The sequence below is a fragment of the Aotus nancymaae genome, unplaced genomic scaffold (genome assembly GCF_030222135.1).
Source record: "Aotus nancymaae isolate 86718 unplaced genomic scaffold, 86718_ANA_hifiasm-v0.15.2.pri h1tg000029l, whole genome shotgun sequence".
Classification (NCBI taxonomy): domain Eukaryota; kingdom Metazoa; phylum Chordata; class Mammalia; order Primates; family Aotidae; genus Aotus; species Aotus nancymaae.
In genome coordinates, this window is record NW_026988442.1 from 29,668,123 (window position 1) to 29,693,916 (window position 25,794).

At 43.8% G+C, this 25,794-nt stretch overlaps 1 protein-coding gene across 1 annotated transcript in view; it reads left to right on the forward strand.

The window, feature by feature from the left end:
* Nucleotides 1–7,496: 7,496 nt before the first annotated feature.
* Nucleotides 7,497–25,794, forward strand: part of PTPN1 (protein tyrosine phosphatase non-receptor type 1) — a 75,161-nt gene continuing 56,863 nt past the window's right edge. The window contains exon 1 of the mRNA XM_012467448.3: nt 7,497–7,705. Within this exon, the coding sequence (XP_012322871.1) occupies nt 7,643–7,705 (63 nt within the window). The 5' untranslated portion in view covers nt 7,497–7,642. The remainder of the gene's footprint in view (nt 7,706–25,794) is intronic.

Sequence of the window (25,794 nt, forward strand, 5' to 3'; positions counted from 1 at the left end):
CTGTAATCCCAGCACTTTGGGAGTCTGAGGCAGGCGGATCATGAGGTCAGCAGTTTGAGACCACCCCAACCAACATGGTGAAACCCCGTCTCTATTAAAAGTACAAAAAATTAGCTGGGCATGGTGGTGCATGCCTGTAATCCCAGCTACTCAAGAGGCTGAGGCAGGAGAATTGCTTGAACCCAGGAGGCAGAGGTTGCAGTGAGCAGAGATTTCACCATTGCACTCCAGCCTGAGAGACAGGGTGAGACTCTGTCTCGAAAAAAAAAGAAAAGGAATAAAAGATGGAAAACCACTGATCAGAAAGGTAAGGAACTTGCCCAGGGGCACATGAGCCCAAATCAGCCTAATTCTGGAACCCACACCCAGAACCACCATGTGTGCAATGAAAGTGCCCCCCCAAGCCTCAGCCCTACAAACTAGAGTGTGGGGAAGTTGCAATGGCTTCTGGAAAGCCTCCCCAGACTCCTCCTTTGCTGAAAGCACGGGGCAGGAACTGGTTTCCATCTTTGGGTCCAACTTCCCTCCTTGAACTTTCCCGCACATCTCTGACCCTCTTTCTCAGAACACACGTGATTCCCCTAGTTCCCCCTGAATGCCTCCTCCTCCCCAACCGGGGAAGTTGCTCTTACTAGTCAGCCAGTGTACGATTATATTTATGCGTTTATTTTTGTTTCTTTTTAATGACTTGCCATAAAGTTTAAAATGCCTTCCTGTGGTAGAAGGCAGGGGAGTCTATAAAAATGAAGAGTCCAGTGAATATGTGAGTGGGAGATTCTGGGCTCTAACCTACCGTGAGTTCTGAAATAGTGCAGAACTCATATATTTCATACAATTTCAGAACTGGAAGCAGCAAATAGAGCTGAACTGGGTTCAAATCCTGACTACACCATTTCTCATCTGTGTGACTGTGGGCAAGGTGCTTCACCTCTCTGTGCATGGTTCAAATGGAGATCATAACAGTTCAGGCTTCACAGTGGTGGTGTTAACTAATGATTATCATTATTACTCTCCCCATTGTCATTACTACTGGTTTTAGAGCTCATGGGATAGACTGAATAGCATCATGGCTGATAACAGATGCTGAAACCAGGCTGCGTATTTAAATCCCACTTGACTGGCTGTATGACATTGGTTAAATAACTGGCCTCTCTGAGCCTCAGTTTCTTCATTTGACAAATACTCCCCTGGACAGAGGGATTGGCTTAGAGATGGCATATGAGCTTCAATTGGATCAATAAGACTCAGGGCCCACCAGGGAAAAGCATCTCTTTCCACTGGAGTTGCTGAGCTGACAGGCGGCGAGCCTGGAGCTGCTGGGGCCATCCTGGTTCCCTCTAGAGAACAGCCTGCTTGAGAGTGAAGCTAGCACAGGGTGAGAAAGATAAGAGAGCTAGGGAGAGACAGAGTCACAGTGACATTGTTTGAGCTCCTGGATCTGGCCATGCCTGAAGCAAGCCTCCTTTAGACGTCTCAATTTCATGAACCAGTAAATTCCCCATTTTGCGAAAGCCACTTTTCAGTTGGATTTTTCTCACTGGAAAGTATCCAGACTGACACCAGGATGTCCATTAAGCAACTTGCCCCAGGTCTGCAAGCTAGTGAGTAGCAGCCTCAGGAGTTAGAAGCTCCTAGCTCCGAGCCACAGTGCTCTGTCATCCAGCATGCAAGGCAGGATTCTATACTGGGTGTTCATTGGTTTCACCTCTTTACTCTCTCTGAGCAGCTGTTTTCTCATCCCTCAAATGGGGATAAACACCAGGCTTACAGGGGTATTGGGAAATAAAAATTCAAAGTAATGCTATTAGACCAGGCATGGTGGCTCATGCCTGTAACCCCAGCACTTTGGGAGGCTGAGGCAGGCAGATCACTTGAGGTCAGGAGTTCGAAACCAGTTTGGCCAACATGGTGAAACCCCATCTCTACTAAAAATACAAAAAAATTGGCCAAGCATTATAGCAGGCACCTGTAATCCCAACTACTAGGGAGGCTGAGGCAGGAGAATCACTTGATCCCGGGAGGCAGAGGTTGAAGTGAGCCGAGATTGCACTACCGTACTCCAGCCTGGGGCAACAATGTGAGACTCTGTTTCAAAAAAAAAAAAAAAAGTAACGCTGTTAACTAGCATGGTTTGTCAATGAAGGTTGAAGTTCTGTGCACCCAGTTTCTAATGGTCTGGGCCTTGGCTTTGCCCCATTATTTATTCGATCACAGGGATGTCCGTGGCTGCCCCTAAATCAGCCAACTAGTCAAGATGCTCAAATCCTCTTAGGCGAGCATGGGTGAATCTTGGAGGGAAGAGCCACATTCCTTCCTGGCTACGTGTACCCAGTGGTGAGTGGAGGAAGCTTGAGGACTCTTGAGCTCAGGGTCTATGATATACAAAGAAGCCCTGTTATGTTTGTTTCTAGAACCTTCTAAGAACTGATAGGCTCTTCTGGGAATGATCTGTAGTGCAGGGAAGACAGCAATAAACCAAATTGACTTAGTCTCTTTCTTTAAGAAGTTTACATTTACTGGCAGAGACAGATGATAAACACATAAAACAAATGTATCACATCACATCACATGGTAACACTAGGGAAAAAATAAGTCATAAATGCCTGTTAAGTGTCAAGAAGAAAAAGGGGTAGAGTGATAGGGCACTGTTTATGAGAAGTGGTCAGAAGGGAGCTCTCTGAGGAAGTGACATGTCATCGGAGACCCCATAGGGCTCATTCGGGATCACAAGCCCTTAAAACTATGCCATCTCCCAGCAAGAAGATCAGGACCAATTTTTCCAGGAAACTTGAGACCTTGCTAAGTCAGGAGTCAGTGATCTTTTGGAGGCTTGGTAAACAGCCATCCTTCTCCACTGACGACTCTTAGGACATTTAAAAAAGTTTAATGGGTCATTGATTTGTAGTGCTGATTTCCTCCATTAGCTAAATCCATGAAGAAAAGGCTGGGGAAGCCGTGTGAGATCATCCCTCAGCCATGTCTGCCAGGAAAAGGTTTTAGCCACCATGTCACATGATCATTTGTCTATTTTCTAATCAGTCATCACTAAAGATTCCCAATTACCACCATCACATTGCTGGAGGATCCCAGGGCGTGGCTGCTTCTAGGCCAGGCCTTAGCAGGGAAGCGCCAGAGTTTTGCAGATCAACGCCCAGTCTCAGAGAGTCGGGGTAGACCTAAGTCTGAGTCCCTCCTCTCAACGACATATCAAGGAAACAGACAAGAAGTTGAGGTTTCTGCCCTCCTAGAACATGACAGTGGAGGGCAAGAGAAGGAAACAAGCTAGCAAATAAATAAGACACAGATGAGTGTTAGGAGTCACCAGGAGCTAGAAGAGGAAAGGGAGGCTCCTACCCTAGAGAGTGACTGGGGACTATTTTAGGGATGGTGGTCAGGGAAGACCTGTTCAGCGAGGTAACATTTGACCTGAGACCCGAAAGCTGAGAAGATCTTTAAGAAGCATGATCCAGGCAGAAGGAGGAGTTGGTGCAAAGGGCCTGGGGTGGGAGCCAGCCCTGTGTATTTGGAGATAGACCTGAGACTGCAGGGAAGTAAGTGAGGGCACACAGGTCACGTGGGCCTTGTGGGCGAGGGTTAGACATGATTTAGGTTTTCTTCTAAGTAGGATGGGGAACTGCTGGAGGGTTTTGCATAAGAGGGTTTCATGATCCAAATATATATATATATATATGTTGCCCAGTCTGGAGCGCAGTAGCTATTCACAGATGCGATCCCACTACTAATCAGCACTGGAGTTTTGACCTGCTCCATTTCCAACCTGGGCCAGTTCACCCCTCCTTAGGCAACCTGGTGGTCCCCACTCCTGGAGGTCACCATATTGATGCCGAAGTTAGTTTGGACACCCGATCGGCATAGTGCATTACAGCGCAGAACTCCTGGGCCTAAGTGATCCTCCCACCTCAGCCTCTCGAGTAGCTGGGACTACAGGCACGTGCCACCACGCCCGGCCATTTATCTCCTTTATTTACTATTATTTAAAGGTATGTAGTAATGATAGTTAATATTTATTGAGCCACTCAGTATACTAAGAGCATGATATGTACTCATCCAATCTTCACATCATCCCTGTGAGGCAGGCACTTTAATTATCTCCGTTTTACAAAGGAGCACACAGAGCAGGGATTAATGAAAATTTGCCCAAGCTTGCACCTCTAGAATTTATGCAGCTGGAACTTGGACCCATGAAGCCTGGCTCCAAGGCAGGAACTCCTCTGGAGACCAGGTTAGAATGCAGGTTTCCATACCAATGTGCAGTACTACTCTGGACAAGTAATTTTGCCTCTCTGTGCCTCAGTTTTCTCATCTTTTTTTTTTTTTACAGAGTCTCGCTCTGTCACCCAGACCCGAGTGCAGTGGTGCAATCTTGGCTCACTGCAACCTCCTCCTCCTGGGTTCAAGCAATTCTCCTGTCTCAGCCTCCTGAGTAGCTGGGTCTACAGTTGCATTCCACCATGCCTGGCTAATTTTTTTTTGTATTTTTAGTAGAGATGGGGTTTCACCATATTGGTCAGGCTGGTCTCGAACTCCTGACCTCAGGTGATCCACCCACCTCAGTCTCCCAAAGTGCTGGAATTACAGGCGTGAACCGCAGCACCTGCCCCCCGCCACCCCATCTAATGTTTTATTTTCATGTTTTTTGAGACAGGGTCTCACTCTGTCATGTAGGCTGGAGTGCTGTGGCGTGATCATGGCTCACTGCAGCCTCAACTTCCCAGGCTCAAGTGATCCTCCCATCTTAGCCTCCCGAATAGCTGGGACCACAGGTGCATGCCACCACACTCAGCTAATTTTTTTTTTTTTTTGAGACAGAGTCTCCTTCTGTCACTTAGGCTGGAGTGCAGTGATATGACCTTGGCTCACTGCAAGCTCCTCCTCCCAGGTTCAAGCAATTCTTGTGCCTCAGCCTCCAGAGTAGCTGGGATTATAGGCGTGCCACCCTGCTTATTTTTGTATTTTTAGTAGAGATGCGGTTTTGCCATGCTGGTCAGACTGGTCTTGAACTCCCAACCTCAGGTGATGCACCAACCTCAGCCTCCTAAAGTGTTGGGATTACAGGCGTGAGCCACCACAGCCATTTGGTTTCCTTGTCTATAAAATGAGAATAGTAGCACCTGTATTGGAGGGTTGGTGTGGAGATTGAATGAGAATGTGTACTTAGAATTCCAAGCATAATGCCTGCCACAAGCACTCAGGGAACGAGCTGGAACTCAGCTGATAATACCAGGCAGTGGCTGTGGGCAACACAGAATGAAGACCTCTCTGTGCCTCAGTTTCCTCTTCTATTTTTTTTTCTCTTCTAGGTTTTCTGACTGCCTGGAGTTCACAATGTCCACATGACATGCCAGGCCCAGAGGGGGATGGTTTAAACCTGCAGAAGAGCCTGAGGGAAGGCAACCTGCCCAGCCTTCTCATGGGTGCTTCAAGGATCACAGGTAAGAGAATCAGCTGGAGTTGTGGGTGAAAATGCAGACTCCTGGTCGCATCCTTAGACCAAAGATACCTGAATCCTTTGGAAGTGGGTCCAGGAACCTGCATTAGTCAACACTTCCCAGGTGATTGTAAATGTCAAAAGACAAAATTACAACCAATGTCGTTTAAACATCTTAACTGGCTTTATTCGTGATTCTTTATCGGGCAAGACTTCGTTCCAGAAAATAGCACAGGTGTCCCAATGAGAGGAGATTGGTTTTATAGACAGAAAAGGGCTGAAAAAAGCAGAAACAAAGAACAAAAAGCGATCGGTCATTTCAAAGTTACTTTCCTTGTAAGGCAGGAACAGGGAAACAGAACAAGAGAGAAATAACTGATTGGTTCATACTGGGTTACTTCAGGTTACTTTTTGTTGTAAGGTTTAAAGCGAAGGGAACTTCATTATGCTGATTAAACCCAGCCTGTTTGGGAAATCAGGCTGTGTATCTCTGTGATTTCGTGAAAGTTATCAGTCTGATGATGTAGAACTTCAGCATCAGTGACACCATTTTAGTTTTTAGTCTAGTCTGTTGGGACCCTAGTGCAGGAACTTTTTTTTTTTTTTTGAGATGGAGTTTTGCTTTCATTGCCCAGGCTGGAGTGCAGTGGAGCTATCTCGGCTCATTGCAACCTCCGCCTCCCAGGTTCAAGCAGTTCTCTGCCTCAGCCTCTCGAGTAGCTGAGATTGCACACACACCTGCCACCAGGCTCATCAATTTTTTTTGTATTTTTAGTAGAGATGGGGTTTCATCATGTTGGACAGGTTGGTCTCGAACTCCTGGTCTCAAGTGGTTCTCCTGCCTCGGCCTTCCAAAGTGCTGGGATTACAGGCAAGAGCCACTGCGCCCAGCCTTTTTTTTTTTTTTTTTTTTTTTTTTAAGACAGGGTCTCCCTCTGTCACCCAGGGTGGAGTGCAGTGGTGCCGTCAGAGCTCGCCGCAGCTGCCACCTCCTGGACCCAGGTGACCTTCCTGCCTTAGCCTCCCCAGCAGCTAGCCCCACCACATCGGCTAATTTTTTAGCTTTTAGTAGTGACGAGGTCTCATTATGTTACCCAGGCTGGTCTGGAATCCCTGGCCTCAAGGCATCTGCCCACCTCTGCCTCCCAAAGTGCTGGGATTATGGACGTGAACCACCGCGCCTGGGCTCTTACGATTTTTATTTAACATAATGCGCCATGAAACTTGTGCTCTGCCTAGTTCAGTCTGAGCAGGAGTTTCCTGATACTCTGGAAAACATTTAAAATCATTCCAGTAGGCTGGGTGTGGTGGCTCACCCCTGTAATCCCAGCACTTTGGGAGGCCAAGGCAGGCAGATCATGAGGTCAGGAGTTTAAGACCAACCTGACCAACATGGTGACACCCCGTCTCTAAAAAAAAAAAAAAAAAGAAAATCATTCCAGTAAAAAAAAGAAAAGAAAAAATCATTCCAGTACTCCATCCATTCATTCCTGCAGCACCCAAATGGAAATTCTGCGTTTCAGACAGGGCACTACCCTTAGAGTAGCGGGCTTCCCCAGCAGCCTGGTGAACCACGACACTCCTGAGTTTCATGAAAAGAGGGCAGACATCTGACCAGAGCTGGGAGGCAGGAAGTGGATCACGGTGCCCTCCTCCCATACTCCAGCTTGGATTACTGAGGCCAGGGCCCTGGCGCTGCAGGAAAGGTGCATGACTACTTTAAGGCCACTCACTCTGTGACTCAAAGGGCCGGGTTGGGGCTGGATCTCAAGAACCTCCCGGGCCTAGCGAACCCACGCGCCATGGGCGGGGCTCTCGGGGTCGCCTAGGCAACCGGCGAGCGCCACGCCCAAGCCCAGAGCCCCCCGAGGGGAGGAGGGAGCGCGAGCTATTAGACGTCTCGCGGTGCTATGGCTACTTCCCCTAGCACCTCCCCCGACTCCTCCCCGCGGAAGTGCTGGTCGACATTCTCGATCGCTGATTGGTCCTTACGCTTCAGGGGCGGAGCCCCTGGCAGGCGCGGTGCGTAGTTCCGGCTGCCGGTTGACATGAAGAAGCCGCGGCGGCTAGGGCGGCGATAGCGGCAGGAGTTGGGGCTTGCAGCGGGCCTCGAGGCTAAGAGCGCGACGCGGCCTAGAGCGGCAGACAGCACAGTGGGCTGAGAAGGAGGCACAGCAGCCGCCCTGGCCCGTCATGGAGATGGAAAAGGAGTTCGAGCAGATCGACAAGTCCGGGAGTTGGGCGGCCATTTACCAGGTGCGGGAGCGCCCCGGAGCGTGGCGGGCCCTTCGCTTAGGCCTCGGGAACATTCCCCTCAGGTTCCCAGGCCCCAGACTCCCTCTGGGTCTCGCCTCCGCCTCGCCCCTACCGCTTGAGGATTCGATGGGACAGCGACGCACTGCGCCCCCCGCTCTCTTTGTCCCCCTGGTGGGCCTGTTTCTCGCCGCGGCCTTGGAACCCCCTTCAATCCCCCACCTCCCTCCTATTCTCCGGTCCTGGTGACTTCTCAAGCCGGGGGGCCACCGGTCTGTGCTCTAAGCGCGAATCCCTCGCACCCCGACCCCGCCCCCTGCCTGTCCACTCTTTGTCCCGTGGGGTGATTTAGCACCCCCACTATTTCCTTTTCTGGATTGGACCACCTCAGACTCTCTCCCTTTGTCTCCCTGGGGGAAAAGGTTACTCAGCCCCCTTCACGTTTCCTTTCCCCTAGTCTCAGTGTGCGTCGAGTCCCAGGGATGGCAGTCCCTTTCCCACTTTCTGTTCATTCATTTATTGGATAGGAGTTGGCGAGCCTATTCTGTATTGGGCATCGCTTAGGCACTAGAGAGTGTGTTTGCTAAACAGGACAGGCAAGATCGTAGTCTTAGTGAAGCGTAAAGTCGAATAGGGCAATCAAACACAGGAGCGAATAATTCAGTTACAGGTGCTGTGAAGAGAACGACTTCCTAACGGGGTACAAGGTGACTGCATAGCCAGTACAGGTGCCGGCTGCCTTAGAGACAGGGATCAGGGAAGGCCTGTCAGAGGCAGAGACATTTGCTTTGTGAGCTGAACCAGGAGGAGCAGAAAGCCATGAGAATATGGGGCTAAAGAACCTTCTGGCCAGGAGGCCTGCGATACCCACTCCATTGGGGCCATGATACTATCTTTTCGGGCAGGGAATCAGGAAGGTTAGCGTTTTAACCCTCTCTAAAATAGCGTATTTCCTCAATTAGCAGCTTAGTCTTTGGTCATGGCTGAGATGACCTTGTCTTAGGAGTCTTCATCTCTTTGTGTGTTAAAAAGTTAGGAAAGTAGGGTTTCTTGTATATCTATAAAACAGATAGTTAAAAACACAAAGAGATTTTCCTTTCATAAGCAGCTAAATCCTCTGAAGAAAATACGTGCTCCCAATTAAATGTCATTGCGGGGGCTGTGAAGATTAAAACCACACTTGCACAGTGTCTTAAATTAAGCAATGTACAGAATAGAGAGATTTTGTTACTTGTATAAAGGGAGAAGGCCGTTTATTCTGTTTTCAGCTTATAGGCTCAAAAGGCAAATTGTGAGGTCTATCAGCTGTTTTGAGCACCGCTTAAAAAGGAAAAAAGCTTTAAGCAGTTCTGTGGTATGCTTGACTAACAAAAGCCTTTTTTTGGCAGCCTTGATTTTCATGTGGATTTACATCAAGCTTATTTGACGGGATTCTTTTTATTTGGACTGTAGTGTGTATATTAGTTTCTGCTAGACTAATATTTCTAACCACTGTAATCTATATACTAATACATATGATCAGTATATAAAACTTGTATATCATATCTGGTCTCTGAATTAGTTGAATGAATTCTGCAAGTGACTGAGAATATGTAGACAGATTTTCTGCATCAGTTTAATGCAGTTGAGTCTTACGTGGCTTTAAATGAAAATTGTTGATCTGAAGTGTTGGAATTGATTATGGTACACCCCATCACAAGTGGAAGCATTGTGGAGAAATCTTTTCTCCACCACACTCATGCTTGGCTAATTTTTGTATTCTTAGTAGAGATGGGGATTTCAACCATATTGGCCAAGCTGGTCTTGAACTCTTCACCTCGTGATCCTCCCGCCTCAGCCTCCCAAAGTACCGGTATTACAGGCGTGAGCCACTCTGCCCCATCTGTTTCTTACAGTTTTAAGCCAGGGTGGCCTGACCTGTCACCAAGCATTGTTAAAACTGTTAAGCATGCAACTATCATGGAGTGTGTCAGTTTTCAATTAAGTTCCTTCATTGTTCTTAAGTTTTTCTGCCACAAACCCCACAAGGTAGTCAAGGTGTTGAGATTTTCCCTGCTTCTTAATGGATTGCCACATTCCCGGAGGTAGTTTCTTTTGGTCTTAGAAAATTGTCACAGTGGGCTTTTCTCACCTCCACTGTATGGATATTTTTCTTCTCTAAAATCTTGAAATCAGAAGCTTTTCTCTTTTTTTTTAAGAGACAGAGTTTCACCGTGTTGGTCATGGCTGGTGTTGAACTCCTGACCTAGTGATCCGCCTGCCTCGCCTCCCGAAGTGCTGGGATTACAGGCGTGAGCTACTGCGCCCGGCTTTTTTTCTCCTTTTTAAGTGTAAAGGTAGCTCTTTGTCATACAACTGTAGCATTTTCTAAAACTGTTCCAATGACCTTGAGTCTAAAGTGGCTAATTTTCCAAGGTGTGTATCACTTTACCAAAACCATTATTTTTCAAAGATTCAAGGAAATGTATTTACAATTGGCAGAAAATGGAAGTTTAAAAAAGTTAATATTTTATTACATGTCAAAATGAGGGCAGCCTTATACAAAGACATAGTTTGAGCTTGCCTAGTCTATTGTGATTAGAGAGGCAATGTAATTTTTGCTTACAACTTGGTAAACAGGTCAGTTACTCTTATTTTCTAATTAAAACAAAAAGATGTAAAAACTCAAAAATGATTGGGAAAAGAAAAAAGAGTCAGGAGGACTTTGGAATGCTGAGGAATATGGCAGCTTAGAAAACAAATTTTTCAGGCAGAGATTCTATACCAGGTCAGTTTGATAAAGTGAGCATAACTGTATTTTTAATCTTTAATGCTAATACATAGCATAGATGCTAATAAGCATTTAGGTCTATAAAAAGTCAGCTTTGATAGTGTATATAGATAGCTTTAAACATTGTTTTCTAGCATTTAAACATTTTAAAATCATCCAGTTGTTTGATTTGGCCTAGCTGTCTAAAAGGAGAGAGTGAGCCCAGGTGAGGAAAAGAGATTGGTTTTATGGAGGTTTTATGGAGCTAGAATGAGAGAAGAGAGGAGAGGGTTGAGTGAATGAAAAGAATAGCTCATGTACTGCCTACATCTGTAGTTTAAGAGGGGCTGGGTCAGGTGTTTTGCTTGTTTTCTCTTCTCTAAATTCTTTGATTCTCTGACACCATTCACTATATTTCAGTGTGAGTGATTTGATTGTTTCAGATAAAGGAGACTGCAATAGTAGCTTGTGACATGAAGGCAAGATTTATTCCATGTTAGAGGCAGGCTTTGTAAAATGGGCCACTCTTCCAATTGATGTTTGTTTTTATAGCTGTTTTTGTTATGAAATATGATCTAATCCCTGACTAGCTTAAAACCATGTAACAATGGTTCACTAAAATTCCTTACTGATATATAGCTTATGTTATATTCCAAAAAGACGAATATTAAAATTTGCCAATAACATTTATTTAAATATCATTTTCTTCAGAGGAAAAAAAACCTATTTTGTGCAGAAGAGAAATATCTATACACTATGACTCACTTCACTTAAAAAAAAAAAAAGACTAACGGAAATGACATGGAGAGATTGGGAAGTTCTAGTCATCTTCAGTGACCCATTAGATCTAAATGTTCTCGTTTAGCCCTGGTTTGAGTGAACTAAATTTAGGCATCTGATCAGTACTTTGGAAATGGTGTAAATACCTTTGTAATTGTCTAGGCTGATATTAAATTAACTGGGAGCAAAAGTAGAAATAGTGGAGGGAAGAACTTTTTGTAATTGTTATTTGACATAACTGGCATATTTATAGGAATACTTTGGTGTCTTTGGAAGTAAACCACACCAGATGGTTCCAAAAAGTCAGCTGGGGGATAATGGTAATGCCGCTTTTTCTTAGCTGCAGCTTATCTGCCGTTGCTCCTCCTACATTTTGCATTTTATCACGAATAGCTCCTCAAAACCTAAAATACCTGGTATTGAATGATGTAACTGAATGTATACTGAATTTCATGGTAGAAACAAATAAGAAATTTCCTATGGAGGTTTTTTGACTTAGCTACTGAAATTATGACCTTTTCTTACATGTTTCTTTCCCTTTTCTTTTTGTTAAAGAAAACTGTCTTCTGATCTTTTAGATTACAGAATCCTTTTGGCAATTTTTGTTCCTTGCAGTGCTTTTTCTTTCTTTTTTTCAAATAGAGATAGGGTTTTGCTCTGTTGACCAGGTGGGTCTTGAACTCCTGGCTTCAAGCGATCCTCCCACCTTGGCCTCCTGAAGTTGGGATTGCAGGCGTGAGCCACCGTGCCTGGCTTGCAGGTACTTTTTCTGAGGCCTGCCTGAGCCTATATATATTTTGCACAATTTGGCATCCCTTCCTACAGTGTTTATGCTAATTTGTTTCTGGTAACAGCTAATACTGGCAAATAGGCTGGGTGTGTTCCTTTATGCTGCCCATGTTCAGGAAAATTGGAATTCTAGCTGGGTCATTGTTACCAGGTGATGTAGTTTGGCACCAGCCATTCCGTGTGCACATTTTGTATATCCAAGAGGGCTGGGGACTTTGGAGTAGTTGGTGATCCCCTCTGCCACATTTCATTGGTTGGTCACTATGGTATCCTTCCCACCACACTGGAAGTCTAGGTTCTCAGATGTTGCTTATGAGCCTGCAGTGGTTTCTAGTTTCACACTGCAGAAAGGAGTGGAACCAGTTACCCGTTAATATGGCCCCTCAACAGTCACGCCACATTCCCCTCTCCTCCACTGGTATATTCTTCAGATCATCAATAGAGTAATTAATTGTTCTAAAACCAGATCTGAATCCGTCACTCCTCTTCTGATGCTTCCATAACTTGAACTTGTAAAGTTCAAACTCTTCCTTACCACGGCATCCAGCTTCCGGTCCTTCCCTCCCATGTGGCTTCCCTTCTAGCTACACCAGAAACAGCAGCGTTCTCCAAACTCATCCTTACCCTTCGTTCCTCTATACCATTGCTAAGCACTTTGTTGAGGATGCCTCTCCCATTCAATCTAGCTTGCACCTTCCAGCTCAAATGTGTGCTTCCTTGCACCAGAGTTTTGCTCTGTCACTTGTGTGTTTTCATACAAGCTGGCATATCTCTTCTAAAGCCCTGCTGTCAATGCAACTGTGTCTTTAAAAAAATTTTTATTTTTATAAAGTTGAGGTCTCACTGTATTGCCCAGGTTGGTCTCAAACTCCTGGGCTCAAGCAATCCTTCTGCCTTGGCCTCCCAAAGTGCTGGGATTATAGATATGAGCTACTGTGTCCGGCTGTAGCTGCTACTTTATATCCCAGGTCTATCTCCAATAGAGCCCAAGCTTTCCGAGGCCAACTGTTCTATCTTTCTCATTCATCTTGGAGTCCTCTGCTCCTGGCATAGAGTAGATACCTAACAAGTGTTGGGATTGAATTGTCAGTACTTTGCTAGCCTGATGGTGTAAAGAGGTACAAAACATGCTTCCTGGCTCCCATTTTAGGGGGGCAATGATAGAAATGAATAGATTAGCCCACATTAGTACCAATAGCAGAGGTCACTCTGGGAGAAAGCCCTGCCACATTTTGAGTCAGCCTAATGAGGTAATTTAGTATTGCCTGCTCTAGTGGCTTTGGAAGAAATGCTGGCATTCTTATCCAGTAGAAGCTGATACCCCACTGATTTGTTTCACAGAAGCTTTAAATGTAACAACAAATTTGTACTTGGCCTAGGGTGAACTTTATGGGCAACTTGGAGGTGATATGTTTGTCTCTCTAAGAATTGTTGAATTCCTCTGCCCCCTTCACTCCTGACTGGTTCTCACAAACCTTATAGAGGGCCTTTGCATGTGGTTGGTTCATAAAATATTTTTTTGATTTTGGGATATAAAATATAGTTCTCTATAAAGTATTGACCATTAACAAGTCTGTGAATTTTTTTTCAAACTATAAAAGGTGATGACATTTTTTGGCCTTTGACCACCCTTAGGCCAAGAGAGTAGTTTCATGTTTTGCTTTTTCCGGTGTCTTCTGTGTTTGGGTATACTTGTAGTCTCAGCTGTCATACTAACAGTGCTGAGTGGGTCTCTGACTTTCTTTGGGTTTTGGTTTCTTCCTTTGTAAAAATGATCCTAAGTTCAGGTCAAGTAATAAAAATTCTTAATGTACTCACAAAGAGAATTTAATGTTCTTGAATAATCCTTGTAAAAACTATAGTGGTTACTCAGTTTTCTAAGGTGTAGGTGGGTACAATTAGGCTCAAAAATTTATAGGAGGCTTGTGAGTGTAGTTAACGGCTCAAAAGAATAGGGTGTTTTTTCCTAAGAGGCATTTAATGTTTTTGATAAATAGAGTTCATTTGACTTAGTAATGTGGGAAAATGAGTAGCCCTGACACATATGCTATGCTTTTGCAGTTTTTCTCTCAAGTAGCAACTGGGTGGCTTTTCCTGTAAAAGATAGAGGAACTGATTCTTGAGAATTTACAAAAGATTCAACCCTAACTAGGTACACAAAGAATAACTGCCCTTTATGTTGTAATTTTAGGAAGAAACCTACATCTGGTCTAAGTTTCATTTGAATAATATGACAGTTTACACATATGCCATATTTGAGAAGAAAGTACCTAAGTCTCCAGCAGTTTAGAACTAATGCTTTACTTTGTGTAGAAATGGTCTTCAGAGTTTACTAGCTACTGCCCTTGCCTTTTTCTTTTTCTTTCTTTCTCTTCTTTTTTTTAAGAGATGGGATTTCACCATGTTGGCCAGGTTGGTCTCAAACTCCTGACCTCAGGTGATCCATCCACCTCGGTTTCCCAAAGTGCTGAGATTACAATCGTGAGCCACCACGCCCAGCTACCCTCTCCTTTTTCAAAGCAGCCTGACATGATCGTGAGTATCTTCTGACAGCTTGTACATTTTGATTGTCTGAAAACTGGAAATAAGGCCATTTCACACGGAAGATTCCCTCCTGCCCTGAAACAGCCAAAGAAAACTGTAGCCATCAAATCTATTGATCTCTGGGCTTTGGTACAAGTCATACTACAGATAAAATAATACCAACTACTTATCAGTGATTTTCAGTCCTTTTAAAGTTTTTTTTTTTTTGAGATGGAGTCTTGCTCTGTCACCCAGGCTGGAGTACAGTAGTGTGATCTCGGCTCACTGCAACTTCTACCTCCTGAGTTTTAAGTGATTCTCCTGCTTTAGCCTCCTGAGTAACTGGGATTACAGGCGTGCACCACCATGCCCAGCTAATTTTTGTATTTTTAGTAGAGATGGGGTTTCACCATGTTGGTCAGGCTGGTCTCAAACTCCTGACCTTGTAATCTGCCTGCCTTGGCCTCCCAAAGTGGTGAGATTACAGGCGTGAGCCACCACGCCCGGCCTAAAGTTTATTTTTTAGATAACTTTTTTTTGGAGATAGGGTCTTGCTCTGTCGTCCAGGCTGGAGTGCAGTGGCACAATCTTGGCTTACTGCAACCTTCACCTCCTGGGCTCAAGTGATCCTCCAACCTCAGAATCCCAAGTTGACTACAGGCACGTGCCATCGTGCCCAGCTAATTTTTATATTTTTTTGGATTAGAGATGGGATTTTGCTGTGGTACCCAGGCTGGTCTTCAACTCCCAGGCTTAAGCCATCTGCCTGCCTCAGGCTCCCAAAATGCAGGGATTACAGGCGTGAGCCACTGTGCCCAGCCCCATCCTTTTTTTAAGAGAAAAATTTGTGACATGGTTTGATTTACTGAATGCTTGTGATTTTACCAAGGCAGTAAGGTTTTATGGATACCCTACGGTAATTAGATAGAATTAGTGCTCCAAGAAGTCAGCTCTATAATATAGACTTAGAGTAAACATGGCAAAGGGACACTTAAGATCTGCATTTTCTCTGGGAAATAAACATATTCTTTACTACTATGAATCTAGTACTGTGCTCGAAAATTCTAAGTCCTTCTTGAGGATTAACCACTTGTTGAAGTAAATCTTCGGGTCCCAAGTAGACTTGAGTCTCTGTCTCCCTCTCTTTACTTTTCAGTTGTTTCTTCCTAGAGACTGAGATATGTTTTACTTTTACAGATGAAGAAGGAAAAGCCTCGGCTATGTCTGTGGCTTTTGTGGGTGAGCAACATCACTTGCAGAGATAAGATGAGCGTAGCAAAACTAGGTTTCCAAAATAATGCTTAAAAATTTCTTAGTGATTAGAAAAGGAAAACTCTTCTCTTATCTCTGTTAAGAAATGTTTTTCTCCTTTTTTTCCTTACTTAATGTATCTTTTATTGGCACATCTCTTCCTTTTGCAGAATCTTACTTAAAAGTCACCACGTCAAATGACAGGAAACAGCTTAGCTAATTTTTATTCAGATGGGCACTGAATAGGATTGTACACTATTGCAAATTGCTTACAGGAAAGTGAACATCAAGTAATTATTCCAAATAGTTAGAATTCTCTTAAGAACATGGGTTACTTAAAAATGTCTAAGGATGAAGCCACTTCTGAATATAACTTCACTCAAGAGAACAGATAAGCAAACTGCATTTAGCATAACGTGGTAAATTAGCTTTAACTCTTCTCGATTTGTCACTTTGAACTACTGTTTCACTTTTCAAATAGGGCTTAGTTTGCTTCTGTAAGGATAAAGGGAAAATATGCCTTCACTGAGTTATAAATATTTGTGTGGCTGGCTTTTGCACAGAGAAAAGAGGCCTCTAAGAAGGTACCCGGTGAATTTTTGGGGGGTGGGTGGTGGGGAGGGAATATATCGTTTTTTGTTTTCTTGTTGTCATTGTTTTGCTTTTTTGTTTTTACCCTGATCTGAACTGTATCTTGACAGCACTTTTGAATTAAGAGCATTACCATTACTGTTCATTACCTGTATGCCACCTCCCTGTTGCCAGAGTGTTAAGGATCATCCTCCAAGATGGGGTGAGGCAGAATGGGGCCAAGATCAGGAAGTTGCATCAGGTTTCTACAAGCACAAAACCAAATTTTTGGAGCAGTTCCCAGCATACAAGCTGGTTTAGCCATACCTAAGGGTCGCTCTTGAACATTCCTTGATAATCCACATCCCTAGAATGTTAGGTTTTAGTGGGCCCTTTATGTACCTATCATGGTACCATTTCTGAGCATTTCTAAATATTCCTTCATGTCTTACTGATGGTTTTTCCTGAATAAATTGTGAGAATGTTAGTGCCATTATCAGTATTTTGTTTGCTCTGTTGACACCACAAATAGCTACCCAGGTCTGCTACTTTGCCCTGTTTCTCTACCTGCTAATGAAAATAACTTTTGAAAGTTTGAGTAACAGTATCAGAGAGTGCATAGTGGTAGGTTCTATACTCATCCTTAACCACTTGTTTTCATCTTTTGTGAGCTTGAATTTTCTGCAAAAAACTTGTAAGAAAATTTGCCAAACATAATTATCACTCAGAGAGAGAATAGTTGTAGTTTCACAAACCCAGTGCATTTTTTTCCCCATGAATACATATTTGTCAACGAAGCCTCATGTTGCAACTTGTTCCACTACTCAGATGGTGACAAACTTTGGGTTTCCCAATGACTTGGAAGATGTTGCTTTTGCAAGTAGGAAATAGATAGCTTTAGAAGATGGAGGATTACTTTGGTTTGAAGTGGGAGTGTGGTATGTCCTTAGCTGTCTGTGAAATGCAGCTGGAGATGGGTGTGGCCCTTCATCTTCATTTCTCATCTTCAGTTTGAGGAGGTAGTTACCCTTCTAACCACTTAAGAACTGCACGGTATATGCTGTTTTAGTTAGAGGGCAAAACTGAGCTCCTATAGTTTCCCTGGTGCTTGCCTTCACATTAATACAATGTCATCGTTTGGCAATGTTTACATGCCAGGATCTATGTTAGAAAGAAGAAAGGGTATAGTTGAAGTTAAAGGATGCAGTTGGCCTCCCACCTGTAGTTTTTTGTAAGTGCCTTTAAAGTTTGATTTTTTAGGTTGATCATAAGGAAGTGATAAGTGTGTTAGGTTATTTGTGGTTTGAGCTAATTTTAGTCTCTTTTACAGCTTGCTTTGTATCCTTTGCCATTAAAACATGCTTTCTAGAAAGACAACTTTTGAATGTAGGACACAGTTTATATTCTATACTTGGCTATATTTCAAAAAATATTTTCTCAGTACTTTGGAAGTTGGACAGTTTGAAGCATAGTAACATTATTTAAAAATCATTGATTCCAGCTGGATGTGGTGACTTATGCTGTAATCCCAGCACTTTGGGAGGCCAAGGTGGGTGGATCACTTGAGGTTGGGAGTTCGAGACTGGCTTCACTAACATGGAGAAACCTCATCTCTACAAAAAATACAAAATTAGCCGAGCGTGGTGGCGCACACCTGTAATCCGAGCTACTCGGGAGGCTGAGGCAGGAGAATTGCTTGAACCTGGGAGGCAGAGGTTGCAGTGCAACTATCGCGCCACTGTACTCCAGCCTGGGTGATAGGAGTGAAACTCTGCGTCTCAAAAAAAGAAGAAAAAAATCATTGATTCCTTTGCTTAGTGATACTTCTACTTTTCCAGCAAGTAAATTATATTCTTTCATAGAGATATGGAATTCTTCTTCCAAGCCAGTGGTTAAGAAGGCATAGTTGATATTAAAGGATTTTTAAAAGATTATGACCATGCCTCCAAAGTATTGAAGCAAGACTGCTGGGCTATGTATAGGAAACCTTCCCCAGCCTATGCCCTTGGTTGGTAGAGCCTTTTGCTCCTAAGGGTAGGGGCTTGTATCTGCCTCCAGTACTGGTTAGTTTCATACAGAACAGTTGTGTTTCAAAGCTTTAGTCTCAAGGTGCCTTGTTCCCCTGAAGCAGCCACCCTGAACATATATGCTCACAGGAGGGCACATATGAGGTCATGGAAGAAAACTCAGGAAACCGGGTTTGGGTTCTGACTCTGCCTTTGACTGTTGTGGAACTTTGAGGAGTTACATACAGAATCTGTAAAATATAGTCATTAGACTAGACAGCCATATAGTATGACCCCGATCTAACTTTCTACAAATTCATGGTTACACCAGGAGACCAGAGGGTGGGGTGATCTTTCTGGAAAAATTGGGGCTTCATGCCCTACTCATGCTGGATTTGGTAGCATTATTTGGCTATTCCTGATCCCCCTAATCTAAAAGTGGGACGGAACTTTAAAATTTCATATTAACTCAAATTAAAACTTTAAAAACCCATGGATTTCCTTAAGAATAATAAAATGCCTGTGGGGGCATAAATCACATTATATTTTAAAATTCTTGAATGCCACATGGATGAATGCAGTTCCTTTTCAAATTTTTCTTTTGTCTAAAGAGGAATGTTGGATTTTGTAATTGGACTAAAAAATCTTCCATTTGAGAGAGAAACACAGTATGCTCCATGTCTTGCCCTTGTTCAGGTTAAAACCCTCTAATAGCTAACATTTACTGAATTCTGTGTTGTGCCTCAGGCACTGTGCAAAGTCCTTTACATGCAGCACTATTTATCATATACTATCAATTGGTCTATAGGAGCAGGAAGTGTTTCAGGAAGACAATGAGGTCTCAGCCCCTCAGTGCTTTTCTCCTGTGTCCCAGATCCAGCTTCACAATAGCACTATGGCAGTGTGGTCATTGCTTCAGCTTCCAAGTATATGGCTGTGAAGAGAAACAAGGGATTGTGCTAATCCTCAATTTATTAGGACATAGGAGGAGAGAGTTTGTAGTTTTTGGCCTTTGCCTAGTTTTCTAACCTCTTACCTAGATGTCACAAATGGGCTACCGACAGTCATATTTTGCTTGGTCTGCACAATGTTTTAAAAAAAGAGAAGAGTTTAATTTGTGCCATTGTTTGTAAGTGAATCAGGAGAAATGACCTGCAACTCTGGATTCTGGCCTCTCTTGAAAAGTCTGAAAATCGCATCGTCTGAGCTTACATCAGCAGTGGTCTGCTGGGCTGAGGGACACGACTTCTTTTGGATGGACACATGTGTGTTCCAGAGTTTACTACAGTCTCCCACAGTGGGTCACACTGTCCTTGTTGGCGTATGTTACTTAGCCCTTGAGTTTGCAACCCTTTACCCAAGTTGAGTTTTCTCTTCAGGCTTGTTGTTAATGTTATGTGATGCTTGGCCTTGTAGGTATTTGGTGTATTATCGTTAGATAAAATTGAAGCAAAGGGCTAAAGCGTTCGTGGCCTGAGGGAGTACCCTTGACATTAAAATCCAGGGTAAAATCATTGGCCAGGTGCTGCTTCTTGCCCTTCCTCTTTTCTCTCTCTCCTCAGCCCCCTTCTGCTATTTTGAGGAAGTTAGAAGCTATCACCATTTTTTCCTACCTCAGGCAACTGAGTGTGGCTGTATTTTTGTCCCATGTTCAGTTGTTTCCAGGAACTGTTTTTGATGACCAACTTTAAGTTAAATTGGGTGGGCCTAATGGGAGCTGATAAAAGAATGACTTACCCAAATATGCTTGCACTGAGATGGCTACGAAGTAAGGTTTTTAATGACTTGCTTTACAACTTGGTCAGGAGTGATACCATTTGTCATGTGTCCAAATTCATGACTAGATGATTTTTCTACCTTATCCTTATAGCCATAATAAAAGAAAATAAATATATAGGTTGCAGGGAGGAATGTATCTTGTTAAAGGTCTCTCCCTTTTAGCCACAAAAGTGCATATTATGTTGTAGGATATGCCTTTTCTTTGATCCTTCTTGAACAGCTGTTACTCTATATGTTGTGTATGGCAAATTAAAACAAGCAATAGATGAGGATGATGCTTTACCATTATAGCACAGTCAAGGTCTTCGTCGTAAGTTTTGTAGCTTTCTCCAAAGGGAAAGGTATTTGGTTTTTGGTTTTTGTTTGTTTGTTTGTTTTTTGAGATGGAGTTTCACTCTTGTTGCCCGGGCTGGAGTGCAATGGCATGATATCGACTCACTGCAACTTCTGCATCCCAGGTTCAAATGATTCTCCTGCCTTAGCCTCCCAAGTAACTGGGATTACAGGCATCCACCACCATACCTGGCTAATTTTTTTTTTTTTTTAAGTACAGATGGGGTTTCACCGTGTGGGTCAGGCTGGTCTCGAACTCCTGACCTCAGGTGAGCCACCACACTCGGCCAGGTATTTGCATTTTTAATCTCTATGCCTTACTGTCTCAAATCAGGAGGATTTGGTGATTTATTAAATGTGGAGGGAGGAGAAGAAGAAGAAATGGGAGGAATGTTCCAGATTAGGGAAATAGGTAGCTAGATGAAAGATGGAGCCCCTTACCAAGGTGAGGACACAGGAAAACCAACAGGTGTGCAAAGAAGATGGTGATTGGGTTGTGAACATGTTGATAGAGGACGTTTGGGGAAGTATCTGGTAGGTGGTAGGGTGTTTAAATGTAGAGCATTCAGAGAATGCTCAGAAGCTTCAGAGAACCCTTCCCAAAAGGACAAAACCAGCTCAGTATTTTAGCACTCTTGGATCATATGACATGACAGCATGGCTGCTTGATATGTGTATGTGAAATTAAAACCAACAATTAGAGACCAATTTCTCTGTGAAGCTTTTTGTCCATCTTTCATTTGCTTTTCTTGTCTAGATTGTAAGCTCCTTGCAGCCAGCATCTTATTGATTGAGTCATTCAACAAATAATAAATGAGCAGCTACTAGGTACCAGGCTCCATGCTGGGCAGTGGGGATACATGGTGAGGAACACAAACGCAGTCCCTGCCCCGAGGAAGTTCAGTAGTCCAGCAGACAAAGTGGCTGAATAAAGATAATCCTAGCTCACAGTGATGAGCTCTTATAGGCCTAGGCCCCAGGTGCTGTGGGGATGTTTAGGAAGAGGTATCTAATTGGGATTGGGAGCAGGTGAAACAAATGAAGGATAGTGTATAAAGGTAACATCTAGGTGGAGTTCTGAAAGGCGAGGAGGAGTGAGCCTGTATGTTCTCTGAGTCCCTCCCTTACCTGGGATTGACTTCTTGCCTGTTTCTGTTCATGTTAAGTGTCACCTAGGCTCGAAAGCGTGAGATCATATTTCACTTCCTTCCTCTTTGGTCTCAGCACTTCTCCGCTACCCCCTCACACAATGCATATGCGTTACTCTCTTGTTGTATATATTTTTCCTCTCTTCCTTTTTATGTTTCCTCTGCCATTACTTTTAACCTTGACTGCCATATGGCCTCTGAATGCCTCCAGAAGGGTAGCCTAGTGGAGGTTATTCCATCATGGCCTTGAGCTCATGCTACCAGATAGTGTAGGTGACTGTGTAGGTGTCTTCTGTAGGAAGATGGTATTTGTTTCATTGTAAATGTTAGAGCCCTAGAACACCAACAACAGTGCACTGTAATTAGTAAGCAAGCAGTATAGTATTCATTGAAGTGAAGTGATAACTTTATCCAAGTATGTATGCAGATAATCTTTGATTTGTCCAAAAAACAGAATTATATTTTAATATGTAAAGATTTTTTTTTTTTTTTTTTTTTTTGAGACGAAGTCTCGCTCTTGTTACCCAGGCTGGAGTACTGTGGTGCAATCTCGGCTCACTGCAACCTCCACCTTCAGAGTTCAAGCGATTCTTCCCGCCTTAGCCTCCTGAATAGCTGGGATTACAGGCACCAGCCACTGCGCCCAGCTAATTTTTATATTTTTAGTAGAGATGGGGTTTCACCATGTTGGCTAGGCTGGTCTCGAACTCCTAACCTCATAATCCGCCCACGCCGGACTCCCAAAGCGCTGGGATTACAGGTGTGAGCCACTGTGTCAGCCTATGTAGTCTTATTAGCAATTCTCAGTACACAGATAGCTTTGAGTGATTCTTTCAAGTCAAGTACCTTATTAAGAAAACTTAAGTGTGCTGATAATTATCTTACTTTTAAATGGCTAAGTGATGAGAATGAATTTTTAGGCATTGTAACACTTCAGATATGATTACAGATTCTGAAATTTTTATGGTTACTTACATTTATTTATTTGTTTATTTATTTTTGAGATGGAGTTTTACTCTTGTTGTCCAGGCTGGGTGCAGTGGTATGATCTCGGCTCACTGCAACTTCTGCCTCCCAGGTTCCAGCGATTCTCCTGTCTCAGCCTCCTGAGTAGTTGGAATTACAGGCACCTGCCACTCTGCCCGGCTAATTTTTGGTATTTTTAGTAGAAACAGGATTTCACCACGTTGGCCAGGCTGGTTTCGAACTCCTGACCTCAGGTGATCCACCTGCCTAGGCCTCCCAAAGTGCTAGGATTACAGACACATGCCACCGTGCCCAGCTTGTTTATTTAAATTTAAACACAAAAATATTTTGAAGAATTCTGAATGATTTACTGATTGCTTCCCGTCTTCCATTCACACATTTATTAAATTCTTCCCTTGCCATATAGAAGCAGTCTGTATGCCATATATGCCACATAGATAGCAGAACTGGCAATCTACAAACCATTGAAGTTGTGAAAGCATCCTTCCTTTTTTCCTATTTCTAATTCTAGCTATGAAGATTATATATGGAAGTAGTCTTGGATTTTTTTTTTAATAGTTGTTGACTACAAATCATTTACACATCTGAAAGGGGAAAGGTTTTCCTTAAAAATGTATGACAAAGGAGAATAAAAAGGTACTTTGTTTTTTGAATGGTGAGATTTTTTTTTCCTCCTAGTTTTCTTTTGGAGTCCTTTATGTGTCACTGAGTGGAGTATATATGTGGCAGAAGTAGATGTATGGGGTAAAAGAACCATAGTTCCTAAGCTTCTTGACGCAATCACTGAAGTATATCCAGTATATGGCCACACTATCACAGCGGGAGGCAGCTGTTTTGAAGGGGATGAATAATAATGAGTTGATTAAAAAGGCACTCTGGATAGAAGTCCAAACTCTGGAGAAGACCCCAGTTGGTTGATTATGCTTCATCTTCTGATTTGCTGAGGAGAGTGAAAATGCCTAGGGGGTGCAGGGGAGCACATAGGGTGTGTGTGTGTGTCTGTGTGTGTGTGTGTGGACTCTTTCACTGTATGTATTTGTATGCGTGTGCGTATCTTAGAACTTAAGCTTTCTTAATAAATTGCCATAGTGGGGAATTGCTTAATGGCTTGCCTTCTATTGTATTTAATTTTATTTTATTTTTAATGATTTTTTTTGGTGGGGTACAGCATCTTACTGTGTTGTCCAGACTGGTCTTGAACTCCTAAGCTAGAGTGATCCTCCCACCTCAGACTCCCAAAGTGCTGGGATTGCAGGTGTGAGCCACCACGCCCAGCCTATTTGTAGTTTAAATGGGCCCCTTGCAGTATTCCCTATCCCCTGAGTTTATCTGGCTCACAACCTGTCTTTCCATTTCAAAGCTTCTGTCACCCCCGGCCCATGTCAGTGTGCATTTGGGCAGTCCACCCAGCACTATCACCTCATGTCCCAGGGAACTTCCTGTTCCGCTCTTCCAGCCATTTCCCTCCCTGGCCATTGAGATAGTCTCTACCTTTGACCTATTTTTAAGCTCAGACCACCTTCTCTCTAGTTACAGCCTCTGTGCTTCCACATTCCCTCACTCGGTTACTCTCTCCCCTTTGGGTTTTCTCCTTCATTCACATTTCCAGCTGTTTCTCCCCTCCCCCCACTGCAGCCTCCTCACTTGCCTCATGCATCTGAGACTGTGGTCAGTCACTTTAGATGCTGCCTCACCACTATACTGTGTTCATCTTCTTACCTGCGCTCTAGCTCTGGAGCAGGCTTGTCCCCTGCCTTTGTCTTCCTGCGCCCAGGCTCCTAAGTGCTGCTGGAAAAAAAAAAACCTCTCAGTATTGAGCCACTGGAAATCCAGTCTTTAATCCCAAATCTGTCTTCCCCAGCATCTGGCCATCAGATCTAAAGCTTACCTGCTTTCCTTTACACCTCATTTCACTTCTGGGGAAAAGGAGCCTTTGCTCCTGTCTGAGGCACCTTCAGTCTGCGCTCCTGACCCCATCCCATCTCTCCTATTCAAGACATCTTCCAATAATGGGTTGGTGACTCTCTGAGGAATGGATCCCAGGCCCTCCCTATTACCATCTTGTGTGTGCCAGTTCAACATTCTGAGCTTCTGCCAGCAGAGCCTGACCCTCTGGCCACTGCTTTATACTCTCCTCCGGTTGAAATTTTTGAAGTAAATAGGTCACTGTGCCCATTGTTCATCTTCCAGTCACTCTGTGTGTTCATCTTCCAGGGAAGTGAGGCTCTATACTACTAAGCCACTGAAATAGTTTTTTTTTTTTCTTCCCCAGCCAGAGTCTCGCTCTGTCGCCCATGCTGGAGTGCAGTGGCGCAGTCTCTGCTCACTGCAACCTCCACCTCCCAGCTTCGAGCGATTTTCCTGCTTCAGCCTCCTGAGTAGCTGGGACTACGGGTGTGCAACCATGCCCGGCTAATTTTTTGTATTTTTGGTAGAGACTGGGTTTCACCATGTTGGCCAGGCTTGTTGGCCATGCTGGCGTGTTGATCATGTTGGCCAGGCTGGCCTAAAGTAATCTGCCTGCGTCAGCCTCCCAAAGTGCTGTGTTTACAGGCACAAGCCACTGCCTGGCCTGAAATAATTCTCAACAAGATGATTACTATCAGCTTCCTTGTTGCTAATCCAGTGGCTGTTTTGCATCCTTATTTTAGTGCAGTTCAGTGTCATAGACCTGTATTTGCTTATTGAATGTCCTCTTCCCTGTTTTTATAACTCTTTTTTTCTTTTCTTTTCTATCTCCTTTTCTAGCTAATCCTAGATCTCACTTGTTGGTGTCTTCTCTGTTTGTTCCTCAACTTGAGGAGTTCCTGCAGGTTTACCCCAGCTGGCACTTTCATTTAGGTCTTTTGTTCTTTTTGAGCCATTTCATTCACTCACTCAGGGAGGAGCATTGGCCCTTGAATTCAGAGTGTGCACATACACACCTTGCACTCTGGGACAGCCTTCAGAGGCGCTTCATTCCTGACATCATGGTTGTCTGTGCCTCATGGAGCCTTGCATATTGCTGTTTCCTCTGCCTGGAATAGCCTCCCTTCTACTTAATTGATGCTTGTTCTTCTTTCCAGTCACATTTTGTACATTTCTTTTCAGATGCTTTCTCTGATTTCCCCTTTCCACAGGTCCAAGTTAGGTGCCTAGTCTAGGTCCTCCCATGGCCCTCTCAAGGTCTACTTTCTT